At 38.8% G+C, this 12,721-nt stretch overlaps 1 protein-coding gene across 1 annotated transcript; it reads left to right on the top strand.

The window, feature by feature from the left end:
* The first annotated feature begins 914 nt into the window (after positions 1–914).
* LOC308408625 (E3 SUMO-protein ligase ZBED1-like) lies at positions 915–2,068 on the top strand. Its single transcript, XM_080900983.1, has 3 exons — positions 915–1,013; positions 1,311–1,461; positions 1,567–2,068. The coding sequence occupies exons 1-3, from the start codon at positions 940–942 to the stop codon at positions 2,011–2,013; spliced, it is 672 nt and encodes a 223-aa protein (XP_080757109.1). The 5' UTR covers positions 915–939; the 3' UTR covers positions 2,014–2,068.
* The last annotated feature ends 10,653 nt before the right edge of the window (positions 2,069–12,721 follow it).

Below are 12,721 nucleotides of genomic sequence, written 5' to 3'. Positions count from 1 at the left end.
TCCACTTCTCCACGTGCCCAAAAAATAACCCAGTCTGTGGCAACTTTCATATGTAAAGATATACGTCCGTACAGCGTTGTTGAAAATGATGGCTTCCAAAACCTCATTAATACGCTAGAACCACGCTATGTTTTACCATCACGCAAACATTTGAGTGAAGTGGTAATCCCAAACATGTATGAAAAAGTGAAACACGATGTTACAGCCTCACTCAAGTCAGCAGAGAGAGTCGCTATAACCTGTGACAGCTGGACATCCAGAGCAACAGATAACTACCTGACTATCACCTCACACCATATCGACCAGGAGTGGAGACTCGTGTCTCATGTCTTACAGACAAGAACCACCGAAGCAAGCCACACAGCAGCTAATTTATCTGAAATTATGTTCAAAGCAATCGAAGAATGGGAGCTTACAAACAAAAATCCAGTCATCGTAACTGACAATGCTGCAAATATGGTGCGAGCTGTAGAAATAACGGGCTGGTTGCACATTGGTTGTTTTGCCCACACACTCAATTTAGCTTCACAAGCAGGACTGAAAGTTCCAGCTGTTGCTCAGCTGCTTGGCCGAGTGAGACGCATAGCATCCTTTTTTCATCGCAGCACTGTTGCAAGTCGCAAGCTTAAAGAGAAGCAAAAGATACTGAATCTACCTGCCCATAAGCTGGTGAATGATGGGGTGACCAGATGGAACAGCACATTGGAGATGCTGGAACGCTTCCTAGAGCAACAACCAGCAATCTCTGCAGCTCTACTCTCACCTGAAGTGAGGAGAAATGACAGTAATCTCTGTAGTCTTACAGAGGCTGACATAACTGATGGAGAAGATATAGTGAAAGCTCTGAAGCCGCTGAAAGCAGCCACACTGGTTATGTCTGAAGAAAAGTCCCCGACCCTTTCCATCATTGCACCTCTGCATGCACAGCTGCTGGAGAAGATGATCAGTGTCTCTCATGACTCCTCACTGATTAAAGACCTCAAGACTGCTGTATACGACAACTTGAAGTCAAGGTATGTTTATGAATTGTGTGTATATGCCATGAATGAGTGTAACTGTATGGATGCATGTATTACATGAAAATTCTTATTATAGTGAAAAAATCTATATATTATAAAAATGTTAGTTAAGCCCTCTTGTCTAGTAATAGGCCTTTTGATTTTATATCTATCTATCTATAGATGTTTATATATAAATTATGGAAACAAAGTCGTATATTAATGTTTCTGATCTTGCATGAGTGTATGTAACCATGCACATGTATATCCAACATAATAAACTGAGTTAAATGTGCAAAATCTCTTTTCAAGATATGTGGCCCTAAAGGACAAGCTCTACATTGCATCAGCATTAGATCCTCGCTTTAAGGCCCTGCCATTCTTGTCCAAAGAGACCTGTAACAACACATTCTCTCAGTTGGTGTTGGAAGCAGCAGGTTTGGAGAACGTGGACACAGCTATTGTGAGTTACAGAAACAAAAACAAAAAATTATTGGTTTTTTTGCACTACTCGAGTTAGAATATAAATAGTAATTTCTTTAGTAATTAAGTTTTCATTTTTCTACAGCGACAGTCTGATGGTGACACATCTGAGGAAACTGTCCCTGACATCTCTCTTGGTGGTGTTGATGAAGTGGATTATGCCCCTCCAATTAAGAGGTCAAAGGACTCTGCATTAATTTTTCTCCTTGGGCCAGCCTACTCAACAAAAACCACAGCACCACAGAAAACACCAACTCAGAAGGCAAAGGAAGAAGTGAATCGATACAGGGACGTTGAGCCTGTTGCACTTTCTGAGGATCCTTTGATCTGGTGGAGGGACCATGAAAGGGAGTATCCTCTCTTGGCTCTACAAGCAAAGCAGTATCTTTCCATACCTGGGACCAGTGTTCCTTCTGAACGAGTGTTTTCAACTGCTGGTGACATTGTTACCGCACAAAGGAGCTGCCTGACTCCACAACATGTAGACCAGCTTCTCTTCTTGCAGAAAAACCTTACAGTCTCAAAGAAGTGAGAGGGTAGTTATAAATAAGGCTAAATTGCATTAGTTTCACAGAGGTTTTACAATACTGTTCAATATGTTTTCATTTTTTGAAGTATTTTAAAAGGCAGTTTTTCATTTTCTGATCGGTCAGTTTCTGTCAGTTCACTTGTACATGCTGTGTTATACTGTGTGTCTTCAAAACACAATAGTGGATTTCAGAAAAGCTGTGTGAGACACTAACAGCAAAACTATTTCTCTGAGGTTTTACTGATGTTTACAAAAGATGTGTTCTATTTGCACTGGATCCCTGATCCACTTGAAATGTATGTATGAAAAAATATATATACTAATGTTAATTAAAAATTACATTATTTAACTGCTTTAGTATCTGTTCTTAATTTTGAAATTTATGTAATTCATTCACAAGGCTTAGAGGGTTCTTTTGACAGTACATATACAAGGTGAATTATCATAATTTTATATATATTATGGTTCATATAATAATATTTCGGACTGATTCAAAATCGAATCGAATCGAATCGAATTGAATCGAATCGTGGATCGAATCGATTCGGGACCTTGTGAATCGGAATTGAATCGATTCTAGAAATCAGTGACGATTCCCAGCCCTACTCATGTGCACTCACACACACAGGTGCGCGCATACACTCACTCACGTGCACTCACACATACACACAGGTACGCGCATACACTCACTCACGTGCACTCACATAGACATACGGGTATGCACACACACAGGCACTCACGTGCTCGTGCACATAGACACAGACACAGAGTTTGCAGCACACTGTGGGGGTTTTATGATGGGGTCGCTCCTACAAAACTGTGTTTCACAGACAAAGGAGTGAAAGATTTTGCAGAGGGACACCGGCCTGGCAAGTCTTCCCTTCTAGAAGAATGCATGCTTAAATGAAGATGAATAAAGATGAATAAAGGTTTTGTGAAATGACTACTGAGTCCGGTGCATCTCTGGAGGCCCGAGGAATAAAAAGAACCGGGGTGAAACTGATTTCGTAACACTTGTTAAGAGATCTTTACTGTGTTATCACATACTCTACAAACTCTGTGTGTGGAAATGGAAGTGCCTTAACAATCTGACAAAGCATTTTACTGTGTAGCCTATCCAAGATTTACAACACCAAAGGGATAGGATTCTCTCTGTGTGATAATCCTATTTACGAGCATAACAGTATTGTGACAAATTTCTTTTCAACCTAAAGCTCTTTGCTTAAAACATGGAGCCTAAAAAATAATGTTCAAGTTTTGACAAAAGTCTCCTTCAATTACATGCCTCGGTGTCCAGGAGGAGCACAATTTTTCTTTAGTTAAATGCACCCTAAAAGCTTTTTGTTCACTGTGAGCTACCAACTGCCACATATCATGACTAAATTCTCCATCTTAAGGAAATTAAGCTGTATTCTTGTCTGCTAGAATTTAAGCCCAGCAAGCATTGATCAGAGAGGGCTGGAGGGTGTTTGAGGCCATTGTAAGACAGAGGTACGTAAATTTGCAAATGTACAGCAGTGGGAAAAAGTGTTTGCCCCCTTACGGATTTCCTATTTTCTTTGTATGTTCGTCAATTTAATTGTTTCAGATCTTCAAACAAATTGAGATATTATATATAGGTAACACAAAATATACACTGGTTGGCTTTCACAAACAATATAAAAGATGGAAGTTGCCCATTTGTTTTTCACTTTGCATTTTGATGAACCAGAAGTCACCTTATATGGATAAATGGATGAGTGCTAATTTATCAGTTAACACTAGCTATGTAGAAAGTATAAAAATGGATGTAGCTATCATGACATCACCAACTGGTTTCTGAAGGCCTATTTGAAAGCCACAAGCAAGTAGGTCTAACTGTGAAACTGCACTGACTTGAGACTTATAAATAATTAGCCTGAATGACCTGGATAACCTAAATTTACAAAAAGTAATTTAAACGATTTTAAACTGAAAACGATTGAGAAACTGTTTAGTGAGATCAAGATAGAAAGCTGTTTTCCCAAAGACTTCAAGAGTCCCAAAAGTATTTTTTTTTAAACCAGTTATTGCAATCAGGTTGTCTTCTGCCAAGTTAAGAATGGACTAACAAAAAAGTAGAAATTTACGTTGAAGCACAAACTTCTAGGTAGTGATGGTAAATTTGATTCTTTTTACTGAATTGAGTTTTAATGAGTCACTCACCAAAGTGAATTGGGTTTTTTGAGTCATTTGATTCACTGAGTCAGTTGACCAGAGAGTCCAAAAAATGTACATTTTCACTCAAACTTAATTTGTTTCTCTTTTCATGTAAATCCTACTGCTAAGATGAATGATTCTAAAATAAAACAACTATTTTATAGAGCAAAAAAGAGCAAAAACATTTCTAAAATTAAGCAATTTCCTATCAAAATTGCCTAATAAACATTTATTTTGTTTATTTTTATTTTATTAGTATTTTCCTTAAATGTGTCAAATATATATTTTCTCATCTAAATGTCCACTGAGATGTGAGCCAGGGGGCGGTAATGCGCCTTAACATTGGTTGCCAACCAAGAAGAAGAAGAAGCTGTGAGCCAGGAGGGAGGGGGTGAGTGAGTGATTCATTCGCTCTGTGATTCAGCACAGGAGGGAGGGGGTGAGTAGCTCAAATGTGCTGTTAGCATGTTAGCAGAGCGATGCTACTGTGAACAGAGGAGCTATTGTCTTGATGTGAGCTTCTACTCAGGGTTTTTTCTTCCACTTCAGAGCAGAAATTTTTTTGTTAAGATACTGGATGTTTTGTTTTTTTCCACAATTTTAATTATAAGCTAGATTTATTGCTGCTAACAGCAACAGGGATTAGTCAGTTGGGCTTGTGAATCATGATTCATGAATCAGTAAAGTGATTCTCGAGTATTGAACGATTCGTTCATGATTCGCACATCACTACTTCTAGGATGCTCTGTACCACAGAGCAAGCCGTAATATTACATTCCAGACAAACAAACAGTTCTCCAAAAAATACCAACTGGACAAACACAGTGAAAAGGTCCAGTTCAGTTCAGTTTAGTTTAGGGAAACAGTGGAGATGAGCCCTAGCAGCTGTTGGGTCACCTGTTAATCAGTGTTGCCGTAGCCAAACACCCTTTTCCAGGTGAATGAGTTCTGAAAACCCATTCACAGTTGCTGATGGGAATCTATCAGTAGATGCAATGCTTTTTGGGGGCTAGGTTGTAAATGTCATTGTGATTTTAACATGGGAGCCTGTCGGGGCTTTGTTTTACAGCTATAGAGGCTGCCACTTGCTCTCTTCAGCCTCCAGTCAAGAAATTGCAGTTTTTGAGCTTTCTGCTCTGGCTGCATTTTATTAGACCTGGAAAAAAATACTTGATAAAAAAATCACAAGTTTCAACTAAACTGTTCATTAAAATCTAAGACACCAGAATTAAACTTAACACGGTTTGGTTGTTCACAGATGTGATTTATTAAACAGTATCTGAACTCAGTTTCACCAATTCAGTGATTTGATTATTTATTACTTCAGCAAACACAGACTGAAGAGTGGGTTTCAAATTAAAAGTCCATGTCACAAATACACATTTGTTCAAACCCAAAGTACTTTAAACTCGTGTTGAATCTTATGTGCCGTGCTACACTTTGTGGGAATCTGTACTAAAAATGTCAACATTTACATTTTATCCATCTTATCAGCAGCTCATGAGCAGACTAGCAATGTCTGATACTATGAAATAAAAAATGTGAAATACAAAATCATAATGTTTGGGTAGAATATTCCAGTCAAATGTCATCTATCTCAGTGAGAACCTGTCTCATCCAGGGGACCTGTGTCATCTGTCATTTCTATTATGTCTTTCTCTTTTCACCGTGACCTGTTAACTGAAGCATAAATGCCAAACACTAGTCTACAAAAAGAGCAGATCTCGGGCAAAACCTAATTTATTTTGGTCAAAGGTCAAAAGAAACTTTATCTTCAGTCAAGAAGTCAGCTGTAGTCATACAAATTATGATTACATAAAACGCATAACTAATTGCAACAAAAAATATATTTCAAAGTTCATTTATACACATTAAAAAACTAAATTATGAATACAATGTGTATATCTTGACACAAAAATCTCATTTTGGAATATTGTTCAATAGGGACTCCAACCGTTTTCAAACTAACCGCACTAAGGGAAAGTTCATGGTTTGGCTTCACGTAGAAAAAAAAAATCTCTCACCACAAAACCGATACTGGATACAAACCCAGTCTCCAGTGTTAGAGTCATGCACCCTGCAGCCCTGCATCAACCCCAACCACCTGGCGATTCTACAATATTATATGTGGTGTTTCATTAACGTAAAAGAAAAAGTTGCCTTTTGCTGAACTGCTCTGGTCCACCTTTACTCTTGCAGCTGAGCAGAAACCGACCCAGTCACACCAGTAACGGCAAAAAATCAATGTTATTCATGTTATGAATTTAATTTCAAGGAAAGATAGTTATACAATCTATAATAAAAACAAATATATAAAATGAACAAGGGTAATACATATCAGCATCGCATATACACTGTATAAAAATATGAGAATGATTTAGTACTAGTAGCAGTAGTATTTGACTGCTGTTTCCCATTCTCTGTATGTAAGAACCAGGGTCAACAGGCTATTCCAGAATCAGCAAATTTGATATCTTTGTTCTTGACAGACCCAAGAGAATTACCTGTATTCAGTCATTGGGGCTCTGAGCTTGTGGTCACTGTATCAAGAAATTACATCAGTACTTGAAACCACATATGAATGAAACAGATCAAAAAAACCAATTTCATTTTAACAAGAGCTTCTGTGAGATGGCTAGCAGAATTTTACATAGATGGATCACACTAAAGGCAATATCAAGAAAGAAGCTCTTTGTCAGAGCCCTAGGCAGGAATGAGAAATTATATCATTTTAAGTCATTTTGGCACAATGGACATTGCCTTTGTTTCTGATAGCCCTTATTGTTTAATTTATTTATTTTGGTCATGATTTTCTATCCAGGCAGCACGGTGGCACAGTGGTTAGCGCTGTTGCTTCACTAGAAGGTCCTGAATTCAATTCCACCATTAGGTCAGGGTCTTTCTGTGTGGAGTTTGCATGTTCTCCCCTGTGTTTACGGGGGTTCTCTGGCTTCCTCCCACAGTCCAAAGACATGGAGTTAGAGGGGACAGGTTAATCTGAAACACTAAATTGCCCACAGGTGTGAATGTGAGTGTGAATGGTTGTCTGTGTCAATGGTTAGCCCTGTGACAGACTGGTGACCTGTCCAGGGTGTACCCTGCCTCTCGCCCTAAGACAGCCGGGATAGGCTCCAGGGCACCCCGCGAACCTGAAAAGGATAAGCGAATGGATGGATGGATTTTCTAATCCTAATAAATCAGAATGTTATGATCATGGCATTTCCATTCTTTCCATTTCCCATTGTGTGTGTTTAAAAATAATATATATGTATATATATAATTTTTATTGTTATCCTTGCCAATGTTGTTTATACTAAATGACTAGGTTTGACTTGAATATGTAACTGAAGCTGGAACTCTAAATAATATTTTGAACCAGTTAAAATGCTAATCCATTTGTGGAGTATTGGGGCATTTGAATGATATGATGAGAATGACACTTATTGATGTGTGAATGACTAAAGCACAGCAGGATTCAACACAACACTTTTTGAAAAACAGCAGCTGCTGATGTTGTTTCCTATAGCTCACTGGGATTCCCATTCAAAAGGTGTTCTTCCCACTTCCAGATTACATTTGATAGTGCTCAAAGGCTCACAAAGATTCAGGTATTTTTGTTTAGACAACAAAGGGACAGAGGTTTTATTCTGTATATAGCCTTGTGTTTATTTTGTGGATATTTTCACATTGTTAAGTAAAATTGTGATGAAAAGCTTAATACAGTCATTTAACAATATATACTATATCTTTGTGACATGACAACACGATTTTTATTAGAGTTGGACGATCCAATATTAGTATGGATATGGGTCCAATACTGACCTAAATTACTGGATTGGATATTGGAGAGAAATAAAAAATGTAATCGATCCGAAGTATCACAAAATCACCTCACAAAACGCGCTACTTGGCGTAACCCAGCTCGGCGCATCGGCGCAGTATGTGTGAAGTGATAGAGCGGCTGTTGTTTGCGAGACCTTTCGGCGGTCTGTTGGAGCATTTGGAGCCTCGCTACATGCTTCCTAACCACAGCATTTCATCTCGGCGAAAACTATCCCAGAGAAGTAAAGCAAGTGTGTAAGTTCATCCCTGGATGTTTGCATAGTATTTCCACGTTAAGCTTAACAACTGAGATATTGAGCCACAGCTGGACTGGGCATCGGAGTTCCATATTGAGGTGAAAAGGAAGCGATTTGTCCCATACTTCAGCTAGAATTAAAAAATAGACACAAAGCTGGAGTTATTCTGTCTTTGCTGTGCAGTTGCATCTACTTCTCTCATTCTCTCCCCCTTCCTCTCCTGTTATTACTTCAAACATGAAACTGATCAATGATCAGCTGATCGGCTTTTCTGCCGCAAGTCCCGTCTTTCTTGTTTGTTTATTGCCCACTTTGCGCTAGAAAGAGGAGACCAGCGGATAAACAACAGCAGCACGTTTAAGCGTGATAAGCTGTTGTTAGAATTTATTTAATATTACTTTCTAGTATCAGCTGATGTTTGCTGGAGCCACGGCTGTAAAAGCTGCTGGTCATGATATCTGTTTGGATATGTGGTGAGATGGAAACATGAAGATGAAACCAGGAGATGTCCTTACTGAATCATCAGAGCTGAGCAGGTGATGGAGAAACAGGTTTACCTTTTAGGTGACATGAATGAGTTGAAGGGAAGTTATGATCTGTTTCTGAGAGACAAATAACACCAGGATCCTTTTCTACATAGCTGACGGCAGGTAACTGTGCAGGGGCGGGTCTAGCAAAGTTTTGCCAGGGGGGCAGGTAGGGCATTAGCAGGGAAAGGGGTTACGTCATTTTAAAACTGAATAAATAATTATCTGAATCTTACAACAAAAGTGGTCATCTGATTAAATGTATAGAAATCCATTATTGTATATAGTAACTAAAAAGTCTAATATACACCCCAGTAAGCTATAGTACTTTTTCCTTTGGGAAGGTACTATCTGTGCAGTCTGCAATTAAGTTGAAGAAAGATGTTGAATCTATTTAATTGTTGTGGAAAAATAATTGATTTCTGTGCATTTGTTTTACACTTGCATTAAATGGTAAATGGTAAATGGCCTGTATTTATATAGCGCTTTACTAGTCCCTAAGGACCCCAAAGCGCTTTACATATCCAGTCATCCACCCATTCACGCACACATTCACACACTGGTGATGGCAAGCTACATTGTAGCCACAGCCACCCTGGGGCGCACTGACAGAGGCGAGGCTGCCGGACACTGGCGCCACCGGGCCCTCTGACCACCACCAGTAGGCAACGGGTGAAGTGTCTTGCCCAAGGACACAACGAATTAAAGTTGATTACATTGATTAAGGGCGGGGGGTTGTTTCCTAATATTTTTGCTGGGAGTTGGCAACCCTATTAGTTAGGTAGGTAAGTACTCTTTAAAATACCAGAATAGGGAGGATGGTGTAGGTTCAAATTTATTAGATTGATCAGTGTTGCTGAACTATAAAATGTTTTGGGTGCAGTGTATTTTTTGCATACAGGTATAACAGAATAGCTTCTGTCTCTTGTTTTTTAAAACTTGAGTATGAACTTTAAATTAAAAAGTGGTATCGTGCCATCTCTAATTTTTATTATGACTTTTTCCTGACCTCATTTTTTGCAGACTGCATGCAGCTGTATTCCATACAATTGGATTTTCTCTGCTGATTGGTGTTTGCACCTAACGAATTTCTATGTAAAGCCATGTAATTTTTTCTTCCTTCATCTGGAATGTGCTGATGACTGATCATAACTGAGATTAAAAAAATGAAATAGAAGTTTAATCATTAACCTAGAGCTGATTAACTCAGAGAAAAGCTAATTAGAGTAAGTCCACCAAACTGTGAGCATGTTCACCTTGAGTTAAGCTTTCGTGAGTAGAGAAAGAAAGCCATCATCAATGGAGCTCACTTGGTAACAGGCAATGGCGTGTCCAGCGGGGTGGCCTGGGGGGGCACAGGCCACCCCCCAAACCAGACTGGCCACCCCAGGTGCCACCCCGAAGCTAAAACAATAAAATTCAATTAAATATCAAATGTACGATTACGTTTTCGTAGTGAAGCTCAGATATCCGAGTGTAAGTGAATGCAGCATCGGCAAAGGAAGGAGAAAGACAGCACCACAGAAAGCTATTTTCCGGCGAAAGAAAATGATGAGAGATTAAATGTCCTGGTAAGTAATATTAAGTTTGTTGAGTTTAGTAAACTTCGGTGAAATTAGAATACCAATTTTCTTTTCCATGTTTAACCATTTACAATTTGATGAAATGTCATCTTTGACTGATAGTCGTTCTCTTAAGAGAGATGTTTTGGCAAATTACTCCTCATTGGAGTAGCAGTGTAGTGTTTAACTTGTAGCTAAAATCCAGGTTTTTAATGAAGATAAACTTTTAACGTTAAAAGCCAACGTAACTTTTATAGAACTGTCTACATGTTACTGCTACATTTAATAATTCAATAACAAACTGAAGTGGTGAGCTATTTCATAATGAGGACTGGATCCCAGTTTGATCCAAGCCTGATACTGTTTTGCTTTGGATCTGTCCAAGGTGGACTCCGATTTAGACCGAGATTGATGATCCATGGTCTATGAGCATCTTTAAGCATGAAATGTTCAGCTCACAGCACATACATATATGAAAAAAAAATTTGCTTTAAAAAACAATTCAGTTTCACAATCTCATTTCAATCACATCATCGCTCACATATTCACATTATTACAATATGAGAGCTGCATTACTATTCACAGAGGCAGAAAGATGTAGATTATATTCTAAGCTGCAACATAATTGTGCCATTTAGTACACCGACTACTGATTCAATATAAAAGAGATCAAGTTGCATTTAAAACATTAAGCTAAAACTGGGATTTCATTGTTTTATTGTAGAAACCTAAAACTCTATACATTAATTCACGCTGCTCTGAGTAAGGAAATGAACTTGTGTCAGTCAGATGAGGCCTATACTATGAATCAATGTTCCCACTAAGCTGCCCGCGTGCGCAATTGCGCACTGCTGGCACAGTCTCTGCGCACAGAAAATCTGCGTTGCACACATAAAAAAAATCTAACCTGAATTGAAACTAAAATGAATACTTTAACAATTCTGTTTTGCAGTGTTAGTAAGTGTGTGGCTGCTCCCGTATGAGATTAGAATGATGTCACCTTATCCCATAGTCCAGCCAATAATGCGATTCGTATATACGCAGCTAATCAATGTCGTTGACAGGCTATGACAGCACCTTATGTGTCGACACCGGTGTTTTAGCTAGCAGTCGTGATGTGCAATACCACTGATTTACTTTCCGATCCAATACCAAGTAAAATTCAGGGTGGTATCGACGATACTGATCCGATACTGATACTTTGTACAAAAACTTTCATTGTATTTCATATATTATTGTATTATGTAATTGTAAAAATAATATAATAATATAGCTTCATAATGATTACAGGACATCAGACTACTTGTTCTTATTGCCTAATAACGCAGAATTATCATATAGAAATAAAACTTGAAGTTGTGCGCTATTTGAAAACGTTGCCTGCCTGCAGCACTAAAGGACCCCGTGAGAGATGTCTGTCTCGCCCTAGCAAAACCTGTCCTCTCCTCCTCTTCAGTTCGCCTGAACATACACTTGTCATATTCTGTGATAAGATTTACTCTGAGGTGTTTGACGAGGTTAGTAGTGTTGCCACAACACCTCACTGTCTTGCCGCATGTATAGCAAACCGCGCCTTGGCTGTTTGTGGAGGTAAAATACGTCCACAGATTACTCCGTTTACGCTCAGCCATTGTTGCGAGTGCGCACGCCAGGTTGCAACACATTGCGGCCTGACGTCAACTCCAAAGCCCTATACAGCCATATTTTGCACATGACTATGAAAGGCGGAAGAGGAAGTAGTTCCTTTGAATGTAGACAATCAGAATGTTATAGTTTCTTCACTGTGTTCCTGTTAATGATAAACTACAAATTTACCCTAAATTACTAAAATATCGATATTTTAATGTGAGAATCGATTCTAGAACATAAATGATTGGTATCGGAGGAATCGATATTTCAGGATCGATCCACACATCACTAGGGTATAGTCCTCGTATCTTGATACAGCCCTGATTTTGTTCTGCCTTGCTGCTTAATTAAAAGCAATCCCATGTGCATACTACCTTTTAGGGCTAAGCCCTGTATCAAATGTCTGCCTCTGCTTTCAAGGACTGCGATTTTGATCGCTGGTGTCACCAGATGTTTGTCTAGACAGAGTTCTAAAATCTGGTGTTATAAGTAATATAGTAACATTTTAATCATTAAAATAAAAGGTCAGCATTAGTGTGGCATGTTAAAGCCAGTATCAATCTCTACAAATCATGTTTATTGTTTAGTTTAATCTAGCACTTTCAGAAAGACATTTTCTGGGCGCTGGTTTAGCTCAGTGGAAAAAGGAGGCAGCCATATGGCTAAAAGCTAGCCCGGATTTGAGTCTGATCTGCGGCCCTTTGATGCAGGTCTTCTTCCCTCTTCCTTGGCCTCT

Source organism: Rhamphochromis sp. 'chilingali', assembly GCF_963969265.1.
Source record: "Rhamphochromis sp. 'chilingali' genome assembly, chromosome: 13".
Classification (NCBI taxonomy): Eukaryota; Metazoa; Chordata; class Actinopteri; order Cichliformes; family Cichlidae; genus Rhamphochromis; species Rhamphochromis sp. 'chilingali'.
Note: the sequence above shows the minus strand (reverse complement) of the source record. Positions and strands in the feature narration are given on the sequence as shown.

What these genes read in the sequence shown, in the direction of transcription:
- LOC308408625 (XM_080900983.1), top strand. Translation starts at nt 940, where the DNA reads ATGATCAGTGTCTCTCATGACTCCTCACTGATTAAAGACCTCAAGACT. An exon ending in TACGACAACTTGAAGTCAAG is followed by an intron (nt 1,014 to 1,310) that starts GTATGTTTATGA and finishes TCTCTTTTCAAG; the next exon opens with ATATGTGGCCCTAAAGGACA. An exon ending in AGAACGTGGACACAGCTATT is followed by an intron (nt 1,462 to 1,566) that starts GTGAGTTACAGA and finishes ATTTTTCTACAG; the next exon opens with CGACAGTCTGATGGTGACAC.